General features: G+C 34.7%; 1 protein-coding gene across 2 annotated transcripts in view; it reads left to right on the top strand.

Annotated features, from left to right (window-relative positions):
* The window catches only part of TRIQK (triple QxxK/R motif containing), a 75,916-nt gene extending 52,532 nt beyond the window's left edge, over positions 1 to 23,384 (top strand). For both annotated transcript variants that reach the window (XM_023222894.2, XM_023222893.3), the window contains exons 4-5: positions 14,760 to 14,845; positions 20,277 to 23,384. In XM_023222894.2, the coding sequence (XP_023078662.1) occupies positions 14,760 to 14,845; positions 20,277 to 20,390 (200 nt within the window). In that variant the 3' untranslated portion in view covers positions 20,391 to 23,384. The remainder of the gene's footprint in view (positions 1 to 14,759; positions 14,846 to 20,276) is intronic.
* The last annotated feature ends 1,005 nt before the right edge of the window (positions 23,385 to 24,389 follow it).

The following is a 24,389-nucleotide window of genomic DNA, read 5'->3' as shown; positions in this document are numbered from 1 at the left end:
TTCAGTTCAAGAATCTTAGTTTGCTGAGGGTCTTTGCCTTTAAAAATTTTAAAATGGTATTAAATTTTATGATTGGTTGAAGTCATACTTGAGTTGTCCCAGGAATTTCCTTACCTCTTCCCACATTCCTTTTGGCATGCGCTATGTATTAACAAACCATTTCTTTTTTTTTTTTATTATACTTTAAGTTCTAGGGTACATGTGCATAACGTGCAGGTTTGTTACATATGTATACATGTGCCATGTTGGTGTGCTGCACCCATCAACTCGTCAGCACCCATCAATTCATCATTTATATCAGGTATAACTCCCCGATGCAATCCCTCCCCCCTCCCCCCTCCCCATGATAGGCCCCATTGCGTGATGTTCCCCTTCCTGAGTCCAAGTGAGCTCATTGTTCAGTTCCCACCTATGAGTGAGAACATGCGGTGTTTGGTTTTCTCTTCTTGTGATAGTTTGCTAAGAATGATGGTTTCCAGCTGCATCCATGTCCCTACAAAGGACGCAAACTCATCCCTTTTTATGGCTACATAGTATTCTAACAAACCATTTCAACGGACCTTGATAACCAGCACAAATTACCTCAGCCAACACTATGATTGCGTATTTTACTAGTTTGCGCACAGGTATATAGAATTCAGACTGCCTAGGTGGCTGGTTCAGTTTTCAATTCAGGAGAACTAGCATTGTATCTTTTCTTAGGTTACCTCTGTTTCCAGATAAACCGAACAAAATACACTACTCGAACTTTGGTCACTGGGACAATTTCCCTTTTTCGTTGTCCTTTGGGTCTATCTTCAATGATTGCTCTAATACCATAGCAGTCTATTTCTAGCTGGTGTGAGAATACGATAAAGGTCTATTTACAAACATTTCTAATGTTAAAATTGTGTACCTAATCTTGTAGTCTATTGAACTAGATAACCTCCAGTTCATGACTGGTAGCTCAGGCCAGATGATCCCTGAGTCTCATGACAAGATAGTCAGTTCTCCATCCATTTGGTAGCAATCCAGGAGTTGTTTCTTAGCAGCTGTTACTTGCCGAAGGGGGTATGGCACTGTTCCAAAAGCCTGGAGACTGACACTTTTCTTTTATTCGGACCTGCTGAAGAGTAGCTTCTGTGTCTCAGCTAGCTAACAGTACTTCAGATTCCACTGAATCTGCCATGTCATAGACTCCGAGAGAGAGTATCTGTCACAGCAATCTACTGGAGAGCCTTTTATTGTCCCATGCTCTACTCAACTCTAGGAGCTTTTCAGGTCCCCTACATAGATAAAATAGGTACTATAGGTTTGAAGAACAAGAACATGAACAACCATGTATCCATCATCCAAGTTAAACATTGAAAATACACCAATAGCTGAGAAGCTTTTTATGTACTCCATCACAATTGCAATGCCCTCCATCTTTCCAAGAGATAACCACAATATTAATTTTGTATTCATTATCTTTAAGTACTTGCCACTTAAATTTGTGCCAGAAATCTATCATTTAGTTTTGTCAGTTTATATAGATGATCTTTATATAAATGAAATCATGTTGTATATATTGTTACAAAATTTGCTTCTACTGAATATCATGTTTTAGAGTTTTATTCTTTTTGATGGCTGTCGATTATAGTTCATTCATTTTCTATGCTTTATGGCATTCCATTGTTTCTATATACTGGTATTTTTCTTCCCGTCTCCCGGTTTTGGACAGTTATCGATTATTCTCGTTTTTTTTTTTTTCTATGAATGCTGTTATGAACAATGCTTCTATGAATATTTTTAGACATGTCTGTTCATTGGTTACATGTTCAAGTTTCCCTGCAACATATACCTAGTAGAAGAGTGTTGTATCATAAGTATGGATGTGTGACATAATCAAGTAATGTGAGTGTTGTTTTTGTGTTTTAAGAAGTTGAGCCTATGCACCATGATTGCTGGTGATGGTAATGGTAAATAGGGTGTGGCAAGTTAATCTTTAATTCTAGGAGACAATTCCAACATGCAGACCTCCATAAATTAGATTTAGGTGGCAAACCTCTTTTAAAAGAATGTTTATTATTGTCTCTCTTATGTATATATTTGAATGAGGTGTCTCAGACACTTTCCAAGACTTCTCCAAGACTTATATCATATCATTGTCATTGTGATATACTGTGCAGTGTGAAGCAGTTAAAATCTCTGTGAATCATATTTTTAACACTGAGATGTGGAGTTTACCTACTCCTGCAGTAGGACTGTAAGTATACTGCTGTCCTTTCCAGTAAGGACAGACAGCCTCTTGCAGTATCTGTGATCAGGCCTGAGAAAAATGCATTGGCTTGGTTAATTAACTAGTTATTACCATGTGCTAGGGACTTTATCATTCTGGCACAGTAAGAAAATTCTACTATAATTTTAAATTTTCAGTAGTACTCAGTTGGTTTCCATGATATAATTAATCACAGTGAGGAAATAAACAGGCAAGTGAAAATAATCAGTGTGACTGCATATATAAAGTTTTTCATCATATAGTTAACCTCTGACATTTCCCCAGGAGTATACATTTCCTTTTCTTTTTTAGTAAAGAAAGGGAGTAATAGTTCTACCTCACACTCACTAACAAAATAGCTCTTAGATCACATATTGGGGAGCCAAGCTGGATATCCTGTCTATTTCCATTATCATTTGAGCCCATGTATTCAAAAATTGGGAAATGAACACAGGGTCTGTTCTGGATCACTGAGTCTGTCATTAGGAATTGATTTTTGTAAATCAACTGATGTGTTAAACTCCTTCTGGGAGTTAGTGTTCTTTGCATCTTTGCACTTTGATATTTCCAATATTTGAGATTGTTTCTATCATCTACCCACATGGCTTCTTTCCTAACTCCATTCGAGTATAAGCTCAAATGAAATCTTCTTAAGGAGTACTTCTTTGACTGCCATATCTAAAACAATACATATCTTGCTATCATTGTCTGCCTGTTGACAAGTGTATTCTTTTTAGTGCTTTTTATCACCTGATAAATTGAACAATTTTTGTTTGTTTATTATTTGTCTTTTATACAAGGGTTGGATTAACAGGCACTTGACCTGTTTCATTTACACGTTAGTTATCAACCTGAACATAATACTCATTTCTGTGCTTTGTTTTGGTCACACACTATTGAGAAAAAATTATTGATAGAAATAAATAGTTAAATATGATAGATATCTTAGTATAGATCAAGCAATTTCAGGATACTCTTCAATTAACTGATCACAACATGAGAAGAGCTATAGGAAATTTTATTCTGCAACAGAATCACAGGCACATAGAGCCTGCAGTTTTTATTATTAATATAAAATGTCAGCATCCAGAGTATAATAATCCTCCTAACTATGCATGTACCTTTCACTTTTTATAGCAAAACTATTAGGCTACAATAAGAACATGCATCAAGCAGAGACACCAATATCTTGCCTGGCATTTAATTATCAAAAACACCTGTGCTACAATAGTATATTCACTTATATAATTCTTTATATGTAGACATTTAAGTGCTTGAATTATTTAGAAAACCTACTGTCTGGATAAAACTTCCATAACAATGATAAATGTTGAAGCTGCTCTTAAATGAGCACAGCAAAGTCAAATGATATAAATAATAATTAGGAAAACCAACACTAAAAATGAATGCACTTCTTATTTCCATTACATTAAAATGTGAAATGTATTGGATTACTAAAGTTTTTAAAATGTTAAAATTTTGAATATAATTTAGAACATATTTAAAAATAAGAAATTGAATAAAAATTGATTTCAGTTAGTCTGGAAAGTTAGGTACATATTTTATAATTTCTAGGGCAACCATTAAAACATTGATCTAGAGTCAAAATCACAATACATAATTTAAATGGAATGCTAAAAAGTGTTCAAGTAATCCAGAAAGAAGGAAAATGAAAGAGCAACAAAATCAAGGGAACAAAGAGAAACAAATAATAAAATGTTAGACCTTAATGAAAACATATCAATAGTTTTATTAAATGTGAACACCTAAATACACTAATTGAAGGACAGATTTTCACATTGAAATTGTATAAAATTACTTACATATAGGCTGTATATAAGAAATTAACCTCATGAGCAAAATGGCTAAACAGAATCCTCTAGTGATCATTCCCCCCCAGGAAGACCAAACTGAACAACTATCCACACAAAAAAGCACCTTCATAAGAAGCAAAAAACAGGTGAACTGGTACCTGGCTTTAACATCATATTAAGGAAAGAGGCACTGAAGAGGATTTGAAAAGACAGTCTTGAGTCACCTACACCACCCCTTTCCCATACTTCACCATTGGCCATGTGGTGTTGAGAGAGAATCTATGCATTTGCAGGAGGGAGAGTGCAGTGATTGTGGGAATTTGCATTGGAACTCAGTGTTGCCCTGTCACAGTGGAAAGCCACACGGGGAAGAACTTAGCTAGTGCCCACAGAGGGAGCATTTAGACTAGTCCTAGCCAGAGGCAAGTCCTCTATCCTGGTGGTACGAACCTGAGTTTCAGCAAGCCCCATCACCATGGACTAAAAGTCTCTGGGATCCTAGATAAATGTGAAAGGCAGTCTAGGCCACAAGGACTGCAATTCCTTGGCAAGTCCTCGTGTTGTGCTGGACTCAGAACCAGTGGACTTGGGGCTCATGTCATCAGAGATGAAAAAGGAGGCATTACAAGTGATATTTCAGAAAAAAAAAAAAAAAAGTAGAAGCTACTTTGGGTAACTGAATGCCAGTAAATTAGTTAACCTAGAGGAAATGGATAAATTCCTAGACTCATACAACTCACTAAGATTGAACCATGAAGAAATCCAAAACCTGAATAGAACAATAACAAGTAATAAGATCAAAGCCATACTACATCTTTCAACAAGGAAAAGCCCAGAACCCGATGGCTTCATTGCTGGATTCTACCAAACATTTGAAGAAGAAATAATACCAATCATACTCAAACTTCCAAAAAATAGAGGAGAAAGGAATGCTTTCAAACTGATTTTACAAGGCCAGTATTACTGTAATACCAAAACCAGACAAGAACACATTTAAAAAAGAAAACTACAGGCCAGTATCCCTGATGAACATTGATGGAAAAATCCTCAACCAAATTTTGGTAAACCAAAGTCCAACTACACATTAAAATATTATTCACCATGAGCAAGTGGGATTTATCCCAGGGGTGTAAGGATGATTGAACATACACAAATCAAACAATGTGATACATCATATCAACAGAATGAAGGACAAAAACTGTATAAACATTTCAATTAATGGTGAAAAAGCATTTGATAAAAATTTAACATCCCTTCATGATAAAAAAAAACCCTCAAAAAAACTGGGTATAGAAAGAACATACCTCAACGTAATAAAAGCTGTATATGATAGACCCACAGCTAGTATCATACGAATGGGGAAAAACTGAAAGCCCTTTCTCTAAGATCTGGAACAAGACAAGACTGCTCACTTTCCACTCCTGTTATTCAACGTAGTACTGGAAGTCATAAATAGAGCAATCAGACAAAAGAAAGAAATAAAGGACATCCAAAATGGAAAGGAAGAAATCAAATTATCCTTGTTTGCATATGATACGGTCTTCTATTTGGAAAAAACAAAAGACTTTATGAGAAGCTATTAAAACTAATAAGCAATTTCAGTATAGTTGCAAGAGTTGATTTTTGTACAACATCAACATACAAAAATCAGCAGGATTTCCATATGCCAACAGCAAAGGGTCCAAAAAAAAAATCGAGAAAGCAATCCCATTTGCAATAACTGCAAATAAAACAAAATACCTAGGAATAAACTTAAGCAAAGAAGCTAAATATTTCTATAATGAAAACTATAAAACTATGATAAAAATTTGAAGAGAACACATACAAAAAAAGGAAAAATATTCCTTTTTTATTGGAAAAATCAGTATTGCTAAATTGTTTATATTACCCAAAGCAAACTACAAATTCAATGCAATCCCTATCAAAATGCCAATGAAATTCTTTGCAGAAATGGAAAAAGTAATCCTAATATTTATATTAAACCAAAAAAGCCTCAGAATTGCCAAAGTCATCCTGAGCAAAAAGAACAAAACTGGAAGAATCACATTAACTGACTTCAGATTATACTGCAGAACTGTAGCAATCAAAACAGCATGCTACTCTCATAAAACCAGACACATACACCAATGTAACAGAATAGAGAACCCAGAAACAAATTATTTCATCACAGTGAGCTCATTTTTGACAAAGGTGCTAGGAACATACATTAAGGAATGAACAGTCCTTTCAAACAATGGTGCTGTGGAAACTGGATATCTATATTCAGAACACAGAAACTAGACCTCTATCTTTTACCGTATACAAAAATCAAATCAAAATGGATTAAAGACTGAAACCTCAAACTATGAAACTAGTAAAGGAAAACTCTTCAGGAAATCGGACTGGGTAAATATCTCTTGAATCGTAGTTCACAAGCACAGACAACCAAACCAAAAATGGAGAAGTGGGATTATATCACATTAAAAAGCTTCTGCACAGCAAAGGAAACTGTCAATAAAGTGAAAGGGACAACCCACAGAATGTGAGAAAATATTTGCAAACTATCTAACGAAGGATTAATAATTGGCATACATAAAGAGCTCAAACAACCCAATAGGACAAAGTTTAATAATCTGAGTTTTGAATGAGCGAAACATCTGAATAGGCATTTCTCAAAAGGAGCATACAAATTGCAAACAAGTATATGAAAAGTTTCTCAAAATCATTAATCATCAGAGAAATGCAAATCAAAAATACAATGAAATATCATCTCACCCCAGTTAAAATGGCTTTTATCCAAAAGGTGCAAGAACGAATGCTGGTGAGGATGTGGAGGAAAGGAAAACCTCATCACTGCTGGTGGGAATGTAAATTAGTACAAGCACTATGGAAAAGTTTGGAGGTTCCCCAAAAACCTAAAAATGGAGCTATCCTAAAAATGTTAGCAACCCTATTGCTAGGTATATACCCAAAAGAAAGGAAATCTGGATACCAAAAAGATATCTACACTCCTATGTTTATTGCAGCACTATTCACAGTAGCCAAGATTTGGAATCAACCTAAGTGTCCATCAATAGATGAATGGATAAAGAAAATGTGTTACTTATACACAATGAAGTACTCTTCATCCATGAAAAAAGAATAACATCCTATCATTTGCAACAACATGGATGTAACTGGAGGTCATTGTGTCAAGTGAAATAAGCCAGGTACAGAAAGAAAAAGTTGGCATTTTCTCATTTATTTATGGGATCTAAAAAAATTTAAACAATTGAACCCATGGAAATAGAGAATAAAGGATGGTTACTAGATACTGGGAAGAGTAGTGGGGAGGGGGTGGAGGGAGTGGAAATGGTTAATGGTTACAAAAATATAGTTAGTAAGAATGAATAAGATCTAATATTTGATAAAACTTATTGTACGTTTAAAAGTAATGAAAAAGGCCGGGTGCGGTAGCTCATGCTTGTAATCCCAGGTGTGATTTGGGAGGCCAAGGTGGGCGGATCATGAGGTCAAGAGATTGAGACCATCCTGGCTAACTTAGTGAAACCTCGGCTCTACTAAAAATACAAAAATTAGCTGGGCATGGTGGCATGTACCTGTAATCCCAGCTACTCGAGAGGCTGAGGCAGGAGAATCGCTTGAACCCAGGAGGCGGAGGTTGCAGTGAGACAAGATTGTGGCACTGCACTCCGGCCTGATGACAGAGTGAGACTCTGTCTCCAAAAAAAAAAAAGTGTAATCAGACTGTTTGTAACATAAAGAAAGGAAAATTCTGGAGGAGATGGATACCCCATTTACCCTGATGTGATTATTATGCATTATATGCCTGTATCAAAATAGCTCATGTACCCCATCAATATATATAACCATTATGTACCTGCAAAAATTAAGTAAAAAACAAAAAATGAATTTGAAACATTCAGCCTGAAATAACTGATAGATTACCAATACTGAGCTTTTAAGCAGCAACCTCTGTTTGACTCAGCAACCTCTTGCATTGTGCCAACATTGCATTTTTTTTTTTAATTTTTTTTTTAAGATGTTGTTTCACTCTTGTCTCCCAGGTTGGAGTGTAATGGCGCGATCCTGGCTTACTGCAACCTCCGCCTCCCAGGTTCAAGCAATTCTCCTGCCTCAGACTCCCAAGTAGCTGGGATTACAAACCTCTGTTTGACTCAGCCATTATATCCTATTTTATGGTTATAAAAATTGTAAATGAATGAAAATTAATGTAAAAAATCCAACAAATTAACTTTAAATGTGATGATAGTAAAAGTAAAGGTATGGAGGAGAAGTACTTCTTGAATGGAAAGTAAGAACCTCTGAAAATCTGCTTTTGTATAAAGCCAGTGAGAACACTGCTGAAAACTATCAAAATCAATGTTTTCCAGAAACCTGAAAATTAACGAAAATCTTAAAACCATCTAAGGAGTGTTTATTCAAGAAAAACAGGTGAATCTCAGTAATACCTGCAGTCTTTGTGGTGTTTTAACTTGCCTTAATGCCATCTTCTTTTCTTCAGCCTTGCAACTACAGTATTTAATGGAAAATGTTAGCATAGTAGCCACTGGAGAAGGCAAAATGCATTTGGAGATATGCAAAGCCCCCATCCTCAAGACTTGTCACTGCTTGACCAGTCTGGAAACTCATTGAAAAGCCCCTTTCTCAAAATTTGTCTTTGTTTGACTTTACTTAGAGCTAACTCTGTGTGAAGAGCCCTTTCTCTGTGGCATTTGACAAAAACAATGAACAACAAGTGTTTAATGTCATAGCTGCCTGAAGCATCATTACTAGTTGGGGTTAAACATGGGACTGACCAAAGAACTTACAAGCAAAAACAGGGGAATGACATGCCCATGGAATTTTTTAAAAGTTCTGACACATTCCTGAGAATCTAGAAGGCCATGTGCATAAGGAGGGCTATATCATGCCCATCAAAGATGTAAGGAACCTATAATCTCTTACCTCTTGGTGGACTTAAGGTTCTTCACAAGCAGAAGTGAAGGCGTAACTATAAACTTCCGTTATAGCATGGAGATGTACTCCAACACAAAAATATACACATACACCCGCATCCACATATACAGACACACACAAATACTCACATAGCTCCTCAGCAAAACAAAGAGACTTAGTAGTTCAAAGTATTTAAGGAAGTATCTGTCCAGTCATTACATGATGTGTTAGTCCATTTTGTGCTGTTATAACAGAATACTATTTTTTAAAGTTCTGGAGTCTGAGAAGTCAAAGGTCAACGCATCATCCTAATGGGGAAGAATAAAGGACAAAAGAGCACATACAAGAGAGCAAGAGGAAAGGGACCAAACTCATTCTTTTATCATGAGCCCACTCCTGTAATAAGTAATTCATTCATGAGGGCAGAGCTGTTATGACCTAATCATCTCTCAAAAGTCCCACCTCTCAATGTTGTCGAATTGGAAATTAAGTTTCCAAAGCATGAACTTTTCAGGAAACATTCAAATTATAGCATTCCAGCCATGACCTTCAAAGTTCATGTCCTTCTTACAATGCAAAACACATTCATTCCATCCCAATAGTCCCAAAAGTCTTACCTCCTTCCAGTATCGACTCAAAATTTCAAAATCCAAAATCTCATTTAAAGTCAGATGTGGGTAAGACTCATGGTTCATCTTGAGGCAAATTCCTCTCCATCTGTGAGCCTGTGAAATTAACCAAATTTTCTACTTCCAAAGTATAATGCTGGGGCTGGGTGTGGTGGTTCATGCCTGTAATCCCAGCACTTTGGGAGGCCGAGGTGGGTGGATCACCTGAGGTCAGGAGTTCAAGACCAGCCTGGACAATATGGCGAAACGTCATCTCTACTAAAAATACAAAAATTAGCCAGGCGTGGTGGTGCATGCCTGTAATCCCAGCTACTTGGGAGTCTGAGGCAGGAGAATTGCTTGAACCTGGGAGGCGGAGGTTGCAGTAAGCCAGGATCGCGCCATTACACTCCAACCTGGGAGACAAGAGTGAAACAACATCTTAAAAAAAAAATTAAAAAAAAAATGCAATGTTGGCACAAGCATACCACAGATATTCCCATTCCAAAAGGGAGAAATAGTCAAGAAAAAAAGAGCAACAGATTCCAAGCAAGTCCAAAACCCAACAGGGAAAAACGACATTAAATCTTAAAACTGGACAATAATATCCTTTGACTCCATGTCCCACATCCTGGTCATATTGGGGCAGGCATTGGGTCCCCAAGGCCTCAGGCAACCCTCCCTATATGGCTTTACTGGGCTCAAAGACCTAGCAGCTCTCTGAGGTTTGAGTCTTTTGCTTGGTTCTTTCCAAGGCTGCAACTGCACACTGGTAGCTCTATAATACTTGAGTCTCTGAGGTGGCTTTTCTCCTGTAGCTTCACTAGGCATTGCCCTAGTCAGGGCTCTCTGCCGTGGCTTCATCCCTGCGACAAGTTTCTGCCTGGGCACCCAGTCTGTCCAGAACATGTTTTGAAATCTAGTTGGAGGCCTCCATGGCCCCACAGCTCATGAAATCAGCAGGTCTGCAGAATCAGCACTACATGAATCCTGCTAAGACTTACCCTTTGTGCCTCCTGGAGCTGCAGCACAAGCTTCACCTGGGCCTGCTGAAGCCACAGCTGGCATGGCTGAGGGGTGCTGTGCTGGAATGTGAGAAACAGAGTCCCCAGGCAACTCCAAGTAGTGAATACAGAGGTCCCCTGGAGGCCTCTCTGGAGACCTTGCCCTTAAGATCTTCTGGACTCAGAGATCTCTGAAATGCCTTTGGGGTCTTTCATTCTCCTGATGAATAGCACCTGGTCCCCTTCTCTCCCTAGTAATCTCTTTAGCAAAGGGTTGCTTGGTCATACCTTTAGTATTCTCTCCTCAACACACTTTTTAAAAATTCTTTACATGGCCGGGCTGAGAGTTTTATATATCTTTCCCTTCTGTTTCTCTTTTAATTGTAAATTTTACCTTTTAATCATTTCTTTTTTTTTTTTTTTTTTTTTTGCACTGCTCACTATATGAGGTCAAAGGCAGTCATGCAACTCCTTCAGTATTTTGCTTAGAAATTTATTCTGGCAGATACTTTAGTCCATTGCTCATAAATTCTGTCTTCCATATAAAGTCTTTGACATGGAAGCAATTCAACCATGTTTTTTGCCAATTTATAACAAGGATGGCCTTTACTCCAGGTCCCAATATGATGTCCCCCATTTCCATCTGACACCTCATCGAAATGGCCTTTACTTTTCATGTTTCTATGAATATTCTGATTATGACCACTTAAATAACCCCTAAGAAGATTCAGACTTTCCTTACAGCTCACCATTTCTTCTGAGCACCCCCAGAATCACATTTAATGCTTCCTTCTTAGCAATACAGGGTTTTTCTAGCCTGCTCGTTCAAAGTCATCCAGCCCCCTCCCCGTTGGACATTTCCAAAGTCACTTCCACATTTCCAGGTGTTTGTTATAGCAGCACCCCTACTTCTTGGTACCAGTTTTCTGTCTTAGTCCATTTGGTGCTGCTATAACAAAACCTCTGAGATTGGAAAATATATAAAGAACAGAGATTTATTTCTTACAATTGTGGAGACTGGAAAGTCTAAGCTTAAGGGGCCTGCATCTGGCAAGGGCCTTGTGAATGCATTACCCCATGGTGGAAGGCAGAAGGGCAAAAGAGCATGCACAAGAGAGAATGAGGAAGTAAGCTGAATTTATCTTTTTATTATGAACTAACTTCCGTGATAATTAACCCACTCTTACAATATTAATTTATTCATGAGAGCAGAGTCCTCCTGATCCACTCTCCTCTTAAAGATCCCACCTCTCAAAACTGTTGCACTGGAAATTAAGTTTCCAACGTGAATTGTGTGGGACACATTCAAACCACAGCAGATGACCACTAAGGTATCTGTGCAGAGACTCCAGTGACCATATACTATTGAATACAGTCTTTATAGAATTAGTTCGGAAAAGTTACTAAACAAAGGCATTCTAACAACAACAAAGAGCAAATAACAGTAACAACAAACCTCAGGAGTGATCTAATTTGCAGAGTTTCCACATTACATTATCAAATATGTTTGATTTTCAATTTAAAATTGTGAAACACATAAAGAACTAGTAGGATAGTTCATACCCAGAAAAATGCAGTGGACCTGTTCCTAGGGAAGCTCAGACACTGGATTTGATTGAGGCTCCAGATTGGCTTCATAGGCTTGAATTATCAAGTTTTTCTCTCCAATAAGCAGCTGACAAATAGCTACTTTGGTTATTGCATCATTGATACAACCAAAATCAGAATCAGTTGTTCAAGAAACAGTCTACATATAAAATTTAGATTATGTAAGTGTGTGTGTGTTTTTTTTCCCTGGGTGCAAGTACTCAGAAGGCAGGGACTTCTATATTTTACACTTTTTACCATCATGTGGGCATAGGTATCTTTCTTGAAGCCATAAATAATGTTGAAAACCTCTTTGGGTACAATGGAATGATCTGGTTTTAGTTATAAAGAACTTAGCAGACACTCCTGTAAATGTTTTCACTTAGTAAACTAAAACCACATTTTACAATATACATTTTTGGATATCATAGTCGACAAGGAGAATACTAAATTTATGACAGATGCACTGCTTGGAAAAGTACCAGGTATACAATAACTTTTAATAATGTCCTTTTATTATCAATACAGTTTCAAATGTTAATATCAACTTGAATACAAATCTGGAAGTATTATTCTCTAAGAATATAAGAGTTGAATTTAAATAGAATATTAGAATAGAATATTTAACCAATGGTTTTATGGCAGTTGAAGTAGAGTGATAAATTCTCATTTTAGTATTAACTCTTAGATATTTGAGTGTGTTTTATGATAGATACATTATCCAAAATATTTCATATCTGTATAAAAAGTATGAGTTAAGATAATCTTCTTGCATCTGTTTATTCCCACCCCCCGCCCCACCATCGCATCAAGAGATTATTATAGGGCATATACAGGATAAAACAAGAAATTACTTTGTGATAAGTCTGCAATCTTCAAATATCTTTTAGAATTCTCGTTAGAAACTTGCTTTGTAACTCTGACTGGAGGCCTTTGATGTGTCACCATTTTCATTGTTCTGAACTGTTTATATCTCAGCAGGAATAATGACACGAATAGTTTGACTGTGGAGATGTGAAATTAGAGTGAACACTTGTCAAGATTTTTTCATCAAAATTAAATATTGCTCATTTAAAATGGGTCAGAGTAACATTTTTCTGTATTTTGTTCATTCCATTATTTAAATTTAGATCATTTGATACATATTATGACAATTGGTTCATTTTTAGATCATCAAACCCCATCATCAAGTAATATTTATTATTCTTCTGCATGCTCATTGATTCAGAGTTATTACTATACAATAGCAGTTAAGGAAAGAGCATACAATCATTTAAAAACAAAATATCTTGCTTTCCAGCCAAACAAACACTTTTATGTGTCTAATGGACACAAATATAGTGTTTCTTCACTACGCCCATCCATTTCACTCTCATTTGACTACCATTTCTAGTTCTAAAACTCTATATGAAACTTTAAAGATACCTTTGAATCATTAGCAGACACATTAAGATGTATTGCACATTAAATTTTTTATGATATACTTGAGTTTAGACCAACTGCTTTTAAATTTATTTCAATGTGAAGAAGGTGTGGAAATTAAAGTTAGAATTTGTATTATTTAGATGAAGGGAATGTAGCAATGAGTTTTGTAAAGGAACTGGTCATCGAAAGGAAAAGGAAAGGATGAAAATAAAACAAAATAAGAATATAAAATAGCCAGAGAGATTATCCAATCATGTATTAACTCCTCCTGAGAATAACATATTATAATTATGTTTGAGGCTCATTTTGCCTCAGTTCCTAGTTAAGAGTTGGCTAACAAAAAATATAGCATTTTAATGAATGCTTTCACTGCTCGGGTTCTTGTTGTTAAACCTATATTCTCCCCAGGCTGTGTAATCCACTTTTGTTACTGTTTGCTGGAGTCACTAGATGATACACAAGGGAAATTTTGTGGCACCAACTCAGTTTCGCACATTTTTGGCTGTGAAATGTGGAAGAGTGATTCAAACTAATATCTAAATGTAGCTATCCTATAACTTCCATCTAGCCATGTTAATTTTGTTCTCTATTAAGAGGAGATAAAAGTTAAATACATATTGTCCTAATGAATTCAGGTGAGGCTAAAAGTTAAGTATTTATAGATTTCTTCTTTAGTCTTTTACTTAAAGAAAACTTGGGGATATTTCTCACTTATGTTTTGAATGCTTAATGTATCCATAATAAAATGCATTTATAATGAGCTGTTACTTTTAGGAAGACAAAGTTAACTTTACCTATTGATGGGATCTTACATATACTCATTTACTTATGCATTTGTTTCCAAATGCTTCCAAAAGGTTTTTCTTTACTTTAAATTTTGTGTTCTCTAAAACAAGTTTTTATCTTTTTTGACATTCACTATACAGCAAATCGAAGATGTCCGTCAGTATCTTCTTCCTGAAAAAGTAAGAGAGAAGGAAAAGTTGACCTTTTGGTGACAAGTTTATGGTTACCACAACTGGGAACTACTTTGCAACTCTATGTCCCTGTTTCACTGTATTTAAACATTCTTTGACATTTCAAATGATTGTTAAACTTAATTATATATAAGCATAACTCATTGTCTGAAACTATTTCTTTTTAGGTAAACAGGATTATAAAAAAACTAAACCTATTTTACGAGCAACCAAATTAAAAGCAGAAGCAAAGAAAACAGCAATAGGCATAAAGGTAAACCTCTATTTGATAACTTGAAAATTTGATATGTGCATGCCATTTCATTTTCTAAAACTGGATTGCATAAATGTTAAATTCTAAATGTTTTATGACATTTCACAATCTAAATAGAATGCCAGACTTGAAGGTTTTTGTAAAGAATTTACTTAATGGAAAACATCCTTCCTATTCTGAGATTTTTGAAGGGTCTTAAAACAGTGTCACTTAAGAGAATCAGTTATACTTAAAGGTGCAATTTATTTTCTCTCTAGCTACTGTGTGTATTATTCAGACATTTCAGTGACATATGTGGCGCTCGTCAGAACTTTCTTTCGTTTTTCAATAAATTTCATTTTATAGTTGTTTAAATTGCAGTTGTAATTATATATACTGAGATCATTAATATATGTAATTTGACTCATCTTATTGTTGTCAGTCTGATGAAATTATAATGGCCTTCCTAAACTTGTTCTTTCAGAATATCAGTGTTTTATCTGCTTAAGAGGGATAAATACAACTGAGAATGATGTTAGCAGATATTAATTTAATGTGCTAACACAATGAAGCTCAACAAATTGCATTTAAATTATTGACCATGTCAATCTTTTGCCAGATATTTAGAGTTGAATTAAACTATTAATAGAAGAATTAATTTGGCAACTCTACTATTAAAGGTGTAAAACAAAAATGACCAGTGCATATATTTTATTTAAATATTAACATGTTAAAAGGAGATTTTGGGTTTTATCTGGCAGATGAAAAATCAATTTTTCTGAGTTATAGCTTACAGCAAATGCCAAGGTATTACTACCAAGCTGTAACAGCTGTTGAACTGCCAGATGATATATTTGGTTGTCTTCCAGAATTTGCTATTATGATCACGAAACACTGCCTTCTTTTTGCTCCTGATTGCTGATTTTGATCAAGCATTGCCGTGTGATGCAGTATGTTTGCACAACACCATTTCTTCAGTGCTGTGTGTCAGTTTTTATTGAAAAGAAAAGTAAATTGCCTTTTTGTTCAAACGAGAGAAGATTCATCTTTTGAAGTATTTTTCTAATTTCATGTGAAATTTCATTCATTAAAAAAATTCTTTATGACGTGACTTTTTTAAAAAGCAGTGATGAGTTTTTTAAACTTTTACATTTGGTTACTTGATGACCATTTCTTGAAGCGAGAACATTGTCTGTCATTGCCCTCAAAGGCAATATGTCACTTACTTTTATCTTTCACAATACAGTGGGATATTTGTTGTTTTAGTTAGTTTGTTTGTTTTTTAGAAAAATATGGAGTAACAAAACCTCTTGTGGCACAATATGATGAGAAGTTAGATATTAGGATTTGAGAAATAGTGCAGCTACTTATTTATTTATATACCACCTTTATACACACATCTTTGTATACATTTGCTCCTATAATTGTTGTTATTCTTTAAATTTGAAGAAATAGTAATGTTCCCAGTATGAGATAAGGTCTGCCTTATAGTGCAGTTATCTAGTATCTTTTTAAAAATACTGTAGAATTTGCTAATCTTTCTAGAAGAAAACATTTTTCTTAGATTTTATTTAATATTTAAAGTATCAACAGAAAACTTTCAAACTGACAGCAGAATATAGCTCCTTTTTAATAAGCTAGCATATCATTTTGATTTGTAAACCTGTGGAAAACAAAAACCCTAACCTTAAATATTACTTACTTGGCTTGAAAATTTATGTGGAGAGCCTATTAAGATGATATGAAACTTTTTAGAATCAGGACCTTGAAGATGTTTTACATTTCAAATCTGGCATACTAATTAGTTTGCCCTGTCAAACTTTGATTGCCTTGTCATTTTGGCATAGGATTTTAAATAACAAAGTTTCTTTCAGCAATTGCCATTTAATGCTTTTTAATTTCCCCAGTGAGTGATTTTATCCATATTGATAATGTCAGAGAAGCAACTAAGGACTAATGAACATCAAACATATTTTACTCTTATCTAGTTGATATAGAATGACTGTAATATTGTAATATCTTATCACTTTACTACATAGTATTTTGAATGAATCATAGATATACTTTTCATATAACTCAAATCTATAGAAAATATGAACAGATGCATGGATAGAAGAATAACAGCAATGAGAACAGCACTAAGCTCAGGATAAGGAGGCCTAGAATCCTATCCCCTTTGCCCCTTCGTTTTGCCATATCTAGCTAAGTCTAAGTTGGCGCATTTATAAAATGGAAATTTTGCCATTTACCTCATAATGTTGTCAGGAGAGTCCAATAATACGCTAGAAACACTGAACATTGAATTGAACGCATAGAAGTCGTTTATGAATTATTAGCTGATTGAGACAACATTTGTTTGAATTAGCCATGCCCAGTTTGTGTAAGTAAGTCTCTCCTTCAGTGTTTGTCATCGGCCTTAAGATACCCTCCTAAAGTGAGCATTGTGTTGCCATATTATATATTACAAAATGTTCTCAGATTGGCTTTGAGATAGTATTATGCATATTAGTGTTGTAAAGTTTTTAAAACATTAGTAATTTTAATATCCCTGTATAAAGATTATATAAATTTTACTCACTTTCATTACTATAAATTACAATAAATATTATAATAGTATAGCACCTGTGAAAAGAAAGATGAATAAGACATGATCATCTTGGAAGAGCTTATACAAGAAATCACTCATAGATTTAATTACCATATCAAATCAACAGTACTGATTGAGAAATCATGGGCTAGAGGTAGGAAAAATTATACAATAGGGGCTTAACCCTCAGAAGCTTCTAGTGCTTTTTGTAAATGTATGTTTAGTAATAGAAAGCGTTCTGAGGGAACAGTTAGCAATATCCGCATAAGATATTAATACATTGTTCTGAAACCTAGACTTAATTTCTACTAAAAAGGTACTTTTTTATTTTCTGTGTTTTAGAAATATAAAGAAAATCGCATAATTTATTACCCAGTAATGCAATGAGTGCCACCTAGAAAATGTTTGCACAACTGAGTTTGCTATTTAGTTGCTGCTCAATTAAAAGATTGTTTTTCAAGAATTACAGCATCACTAACTTTTATTCAGAATGCAAATACCGATTTTCTAGCATTTAGATGGAAAGGACTTACATTTGTTAATGAGTTGATTTTTGTATTTAAAAGGTTTATATGAAAAGCATAATTATAATGAAAGAATAAGGACCACAATTTTAGTCTTGTTACATAAATAAAATATTCAAGTGCCAACCAGATCCTGCCAGCAACCCCTTGGGATGAGCCAGCTTGAAATGTTATGTTTGTTCTTTTTTGTTCTTTTTGATTTAAAGCTAAAAATAGCCAAAGGGGGCAAGGGAATCATAAATGCCTGTGGGTCTCTAAGTTATGGTTGGTGTCGCTAGCATCCTGTAAGCATTATTTTCAAATTTTACCATTGTTTCAACTCTCCAGACAGCCTCTACAATGCTTGTCTCCTCAATGAAGAGATAATTTTTGAAGAAAATTATTGGCTATGCCTTTCCACCTAGTACCTTTAAGCCACACCCACACTGTACATTGAACAGATGTAATGAATTAATGGGTCTTCTGAAGTGGTGTTCTATGAATATTCTCTGCTTCCTACCCCTTAAATGCCTTTTCATGCCTCTGGGTGTTCTGAAAATATATAGTGAAATGATACAGAGTTGTTTTAAGGACAAGGAATTGAAAAGCCGCAATTAGAACTGATTATCAATAAGATATGAATCATATGGCCTCCAATCAAGAGTACAAACTTAATTCTTTCATCAAGATTGGGTGAATGGGGACTGCTGTTGAACAGTTTTGTTGTCCACTATACAGAACAGATGGAGTTTGCAGTTGTGTGTCACTTGTTTATTACATCCTCTTAAAATTAGTAGCTGTGTAACCAGATGGGTCTGGGAGCACAGCTGTGGATATAAGAAAATAAATGAAACCTGTCTGATGCTACCATGCCCTTTTGAGATGCCAAAGTGTTTCAACTGCAACAAAGAAAAAATTCACTTTCCTTTGATATTATATTGGTATATTAGATTTAAAATATGAAATCTTACAAAAATTTTTGACACTGAGTTTTTCAACCTCTTGGTTTTTATTAATATTTATTTTCATAGTTTGGACATCTAAATAAATATAATTATGAAACTAAAAATCTGCATAAAATATCTATTTATAAATTCAACATTCATGTAAAAATTCCATGTTGATTATAAGCCAAATTCATTTTAATGCTTTTAAAGTTTATTATTACTGACTTTACCTTCTTGTGAAATGTAAACTACATTCATGTAAATGCAAATAAATTGCTTCTCTGTAAAACAGTGCCAGGTAAAGGGCATAATACACAGTAGAAATTATAATATAGTATTAGGCCCTTTAGGATACTGAACTGGCACTCTATTTGCTTTTTTTTTTTTAATATGGCCAAATGATATGTTAATGTTAAGAAAGTTCTGGAAGGTATACACACTGAACGATATATACATACACATACTTTTTGAGAGATAATATGATTTTTATAATATATGAGTAAATTTTTTATCATTATTTCAATATAGTGATTAATTTTCCACATCACATCACAAATGAAAAATCTGGACCCATCCTTCACAGTTGTGATAAACTGTACTGTAATATAATCTAGAAACAACTGTTTCTTTACAATGAAAAGGAATGATAATTAAAAAAAAAAAACTGTGCCCAAATGCTATCATTAATACTGAATGTATTGAAGCCACAAATAAAGTTAAACACACTCAAATAGAAAACAGATCAACTGTGGGCCGGGCGCGGTGGCTCAAGCCTGTAATCCCAGCACTTTGGGAGGCCGAGACGGGCGGATCACGAGGTCAGGAGATCGAGACCATCCTGGCTAACACGGTGAAACCCCGTCTCTACTAAAAAACACAAAAAAAAAACTAGCCGGGCGAGGTGGCGGGCGCCTGTAGTCCCAGCTACTTGGGAGGCTGAGGCAGGAGAATGGCGTAAACCCGGGAGGCGGAGCTTGCAGTGAGCTGAGATCCGGCCACTGCACTCCAGCTCGGGCGACAGAGCAAGACTCTGTCTCAAAAAAAAAAAAAAAAAAAAAGAAAACAGATCAACTGTGTAGATACAAACTGCATTGCTTGTATCGAACATCCTGATATCCCAACTATAAAAATATATTAAAATGATACATTTTTAATGTTACTATTAGGAAAAAACAAATTAGCTAGAAATAATAATACCAATGACTCACCCACTGATGTATTTGCCATTTCATTGGGACTTGTCAAGTACAAAACAAGTTTCTCAAAGGCAAAAAATGGTAAAAAGGATATGATTATTAGATTCAAATTATTCATTCTAGACCATGGAATAATATGATTATTTTATCTGGTGAAACTAATAACATTAACCAATCTTTTTTCATCAATTTCAAGTCTACTTTTTTTTTTCTTCCCAGGAAGTTGGCCTTGTACTCGCAGCTATATTGGCACTACTACTGGCTTTCTATGCTTTCTTTTATCTCAGACTCACCACAGATGTTGACCCTGATCTGGACCAAGATGAAGATTAGCTAAGCAGGAATCAATGCATGAAAGAGAAATAACTTTATGAAAGCACCCTTTGGGACCAAAACTTTCAATACTGAAACTGTAACATCTTTAATTCTTTCTGCTAATATTTTCAGTTTGCAGACATATGATTTTAAATAGTTGCACAGGATATCAAGAAAAGAACCTTACCTAGCAATGCAGTATAGTATGTGCTACTAGATACTTTTATATATCTTTCTGCTTTGACAGCCACCCTATACATGATACATTTAGATGAAATGGAAAGCAGATCCTAAATTTTTCAAATGTCATTGCCAATTTATGTGTATAATTCCATCATTTCCAGATTACTCAGTCTGTTTTTGTTCTATATACATCATAATTTAGTATATATTCTTATTTACAGAAACATACTCAAATCACATTCAGAAAGAACAAAAAGTCATGGGAAATTTTTTATTTTACAACAAAGCCCTGCTCTCTTTCTGGAAGTATTTTATATCATTAGAGAGACTATCTGCACATACATCTACAGTAATCTTTTTCCTTCTTTGCCAACTGTTCATTGCACATGTGCTCCATCAGAAATGGCACCTGGATGACAGAAGCTCAAAGAGTCACATATGTCTCTAAAATAGAGTTCTTTTCCTCTTGGGCTGTCTGAACTGGTGTAAATAGAAAGTTCAGTTGATCTTGGTTTTAATTAACTTATTACTCTATTAATATAACCTTGGAATTCTATTTTAATTATGTTGTTCTGGCTGCTTGTAGTATCAGTTTGCCCCTCTTGTTAAGGAGATATGTAACAATCTGTCATTTAATTGTGCCGTCTTTTTCACATAACAGTAATAGCAAAAATCCTACCTACTCAGAATCATCTTCTTAGGTTGTCTCCTAAATCTGAACAATACAGTGGTTTTATAAAATTACATTTTGTCTCTTGAGAGTTAATCAATTAGAACTCTTTAGGGAGAAAATAAATAATAGAAGAAAATATATGCCTCATATTACTTTCATAGGCAATTGTCTGTTTATATAATTTTTCAATGTATTTTGCATTTGTGGGAGCATAATGACCTGTACATTCAATATTTTTACTGGTAATTCAATTTTTAAATATGTTTTTACAACACGTGAACACATAAAGTGTAGAAAACTGGAAAATACATGTCCACAGAAAGAGTTACGAGCTACTACCTTATGTAAAGATGCAAAGAAAATGAAATTGTTGGAAACATGTGCACAAAACGTTTTATATTATATACATTGTATTTATGAAGAATAAATAAAATAATAAGTTTGTTTTCCTACTAGCCAAGAGAATAAATCCTGGGAAATATCTGAGGAGTATGTAGGGCTTTATAAGTACTGCTTCTAAAAGATATTCTTTGATACTTTTGCAAAAAGTCGAATGTAACTGTGTAGCATTATGTTCTGTAGAATTTTTTTCAAGTAGCATAATATATTTCATTGGTGTGAAAACAGCCAAAGGTTCCAATATCCTCACAAATCATTTATGCCAAACATCTGAGGGCAAAATTTAGCCAGTGTTATTTACTAGATTCTTCCCTTTGAACTCACAAACTTAAGAGACAGACCAAGAGTTCTTATATACTCACCACAGCGGACCAATCCAAGTGGCATTTTTAGGAAAGGTTGCAGCATTTAATGCCATGTGGTATGTCTGTTCGTCAAGTGGGTGGCAAGGGAATATCCAAGCTGGCATTTTGGATATGATGGGCCTTTTACTTTCCTGAGTGACATGCCACATGTCAAGAAATACTGCTCCCCCCCCAACTCCCATCACATTTACGTGAACAATTTTCATTTAGTTATTTCCCCTTCCATATGGTGTTAAAAACAGTCATATTAAATAAAGATTATTTCTAGTTTTCAGTGGTAATTTAAATGAGAGGATATGTAATAATTGCTTATTAGATACTTATCCAAATGAAATATAACAGAGTTTACAGTACTTAAAATAGGTGATTATGCTCTTGGAAATGTTTGAAAATTCATCATCCTGAAAAAAACTTTACCATTCAGTTTTACCCTTGAGGTGTTTTGGGGGAAGAATGTTTTTGATAGTAATAACTATTAATCTAAATATAGTATAATTATAGGCAAATTTCACTGCCTAGTTTTATTGATATCCTGAGTCTACAGCTAGTCCATTCGTATGACTGACTGATTTATGATAGCTCCAGAGAACCATAAATTTCAAAGGCTAAACTCTCTGATTTCAGTAAATAGCAGGTAAAGTGACACAATATATGTTTACACAACACTGTTCTCATGAAATGCAAATTTTACAAAACTCACATTAACTGGGAAGCAGCCAACCCTCTGTAGAGAAATCCCAGATTGGAAGTCTGGTTTGAATCTTTGAAGACAGAAAGGTGATATCCGGCCTGCTGTTTTAAAGGGACCACACTTTTGAATACCTACTGGTGTTTGGCATAAATCTGAGACTGGTACCAGACACAATGTTAGATGTGGGTATTTTCCCTCCAGTAATTCACTGCTCAGAGTAATTTGGAAGACAAAAACAGAAAAAAAATCGTAATGATTTTTTAAATTTATAATCTATTTGTTAACATACTCTGCAAAATAAATTTCAACTAATGCAATAGATTTAAAATATAGCCTATGGAATACTGTGATTGAAGTTTGAAGGCTTGCCGGTTCTTATTTTGCATGCAAGTTTAGATGGGGTAGAGAATGTATAAAGTTATTTGAGATGAGATACAGTATTGTAAAAATATAAACTCATCTAGAATTTCTTTTAAAACAAGCAAAAGCCTATTTTAGTACAAATGTAGGGTGGGTAGTTGTTTTAAGGTGGCAAAATACTTCAAGATTTTCTATCTTTTTAATTTTTCATAAAGACAGAAGAAATACTTTCACCCTAACCAATGACTGTAAGATCTTGAGAGTATGTTCTTCCTCATTTCTGTAATTGCAGTAGTGTAGTCATCTGCATATAAATTTAATAAACGCATGTTAAAATTTAAGTTGATGCCTTTTAGTCCTCTCAGAGTCTATCACAGTTCTTTGTGGAAAGTAGATTATCAAAAAATGTTTGAATTTAATAAATAAAACTTAAAAATCACAATATCAATCATCTCAGCATTTACCATTTATGGCCCTTGGTTGTACTGAGATACATATGTGTTTCACCCTGATTCTCTTTAAATCAAGACAACTAGCATTAAGGTCGCTATAAAATAGAAACATTGCTCTTTTCTAGGAAATCAAATATGCTATTTTTATCTTAGAATTTATTGAAAACTATACTCAGTGTTTGAATTCAACTTAGCATGCATTTTCACTCCAAATGAAAATAGAACTCAATTTTCATTATAATATTTCTGTGACTACTAAAACACAATCATTTTCCAGACTTTAAAATTATATAGTCAAAGATAATTCAGTAGAGCAAATTGTGCTATACATGAGCCTCAGAAATAAACTTCTAGAAATTAAAGTTAGCCTATTTTAATGTATTTCATCCATAACATAATGTTGTTGAGCCAGAGACTACCTAAGATAATTTTGTATTCTCTCCTCACCAACAATTAGACTTCTTTACACTTACCTGGGGCTTCTCTGGGAGATTCCTAGCACTTCTCCCTTAGCAGCACTGCCTTCTTTTATTAGAATTGCTCCAATGCAGCCTGGATAGAATGCTGTTTGCTAGATTTTGTTCCACTTACACCATATTTAGAATCAGTGCAACCCACGGTTTAAAAAAAAAAAAAAAAGTAGCAGATGAATTCAACCTATGGGAACATTCTTACCTTTTTGTTGATGTTTTAGCTATAAAGCTAAGTACAGAGGGAACTGGGAGAGTCATGTAAGAACTATATCAGTATGGAAATATCCATAGTGGGTCAGTAATTGAGTTAAAACAATTGAACTGTAGCCGCATTCAGTGTAGTGCCTCCTTGTTATACAGTTTTTCTATCCCTAGCAACAGATATGTGATTCTTATTTCAAGAAAAATAAGATACGTTACA

Source organism: Piliocolobus tephrosceles, chromosome 7 (assembly GCF_002776525.5).
Source record: "Piliocolobus tephrosceles isolate RC106 chromosome 7, ASM277652v3, whole genome shotgun sequence".
NCBI lineage: Eukaryota > Metazoa > Chordata > Mammalia > Primates > Cercopithecidae > Piliocolobus > Piliocolobus tephrosceles.
Note: the sequence above shows the minus strand (reverse complement) of the source record. Positions and strands in the feature narration are given on the sequence as shown.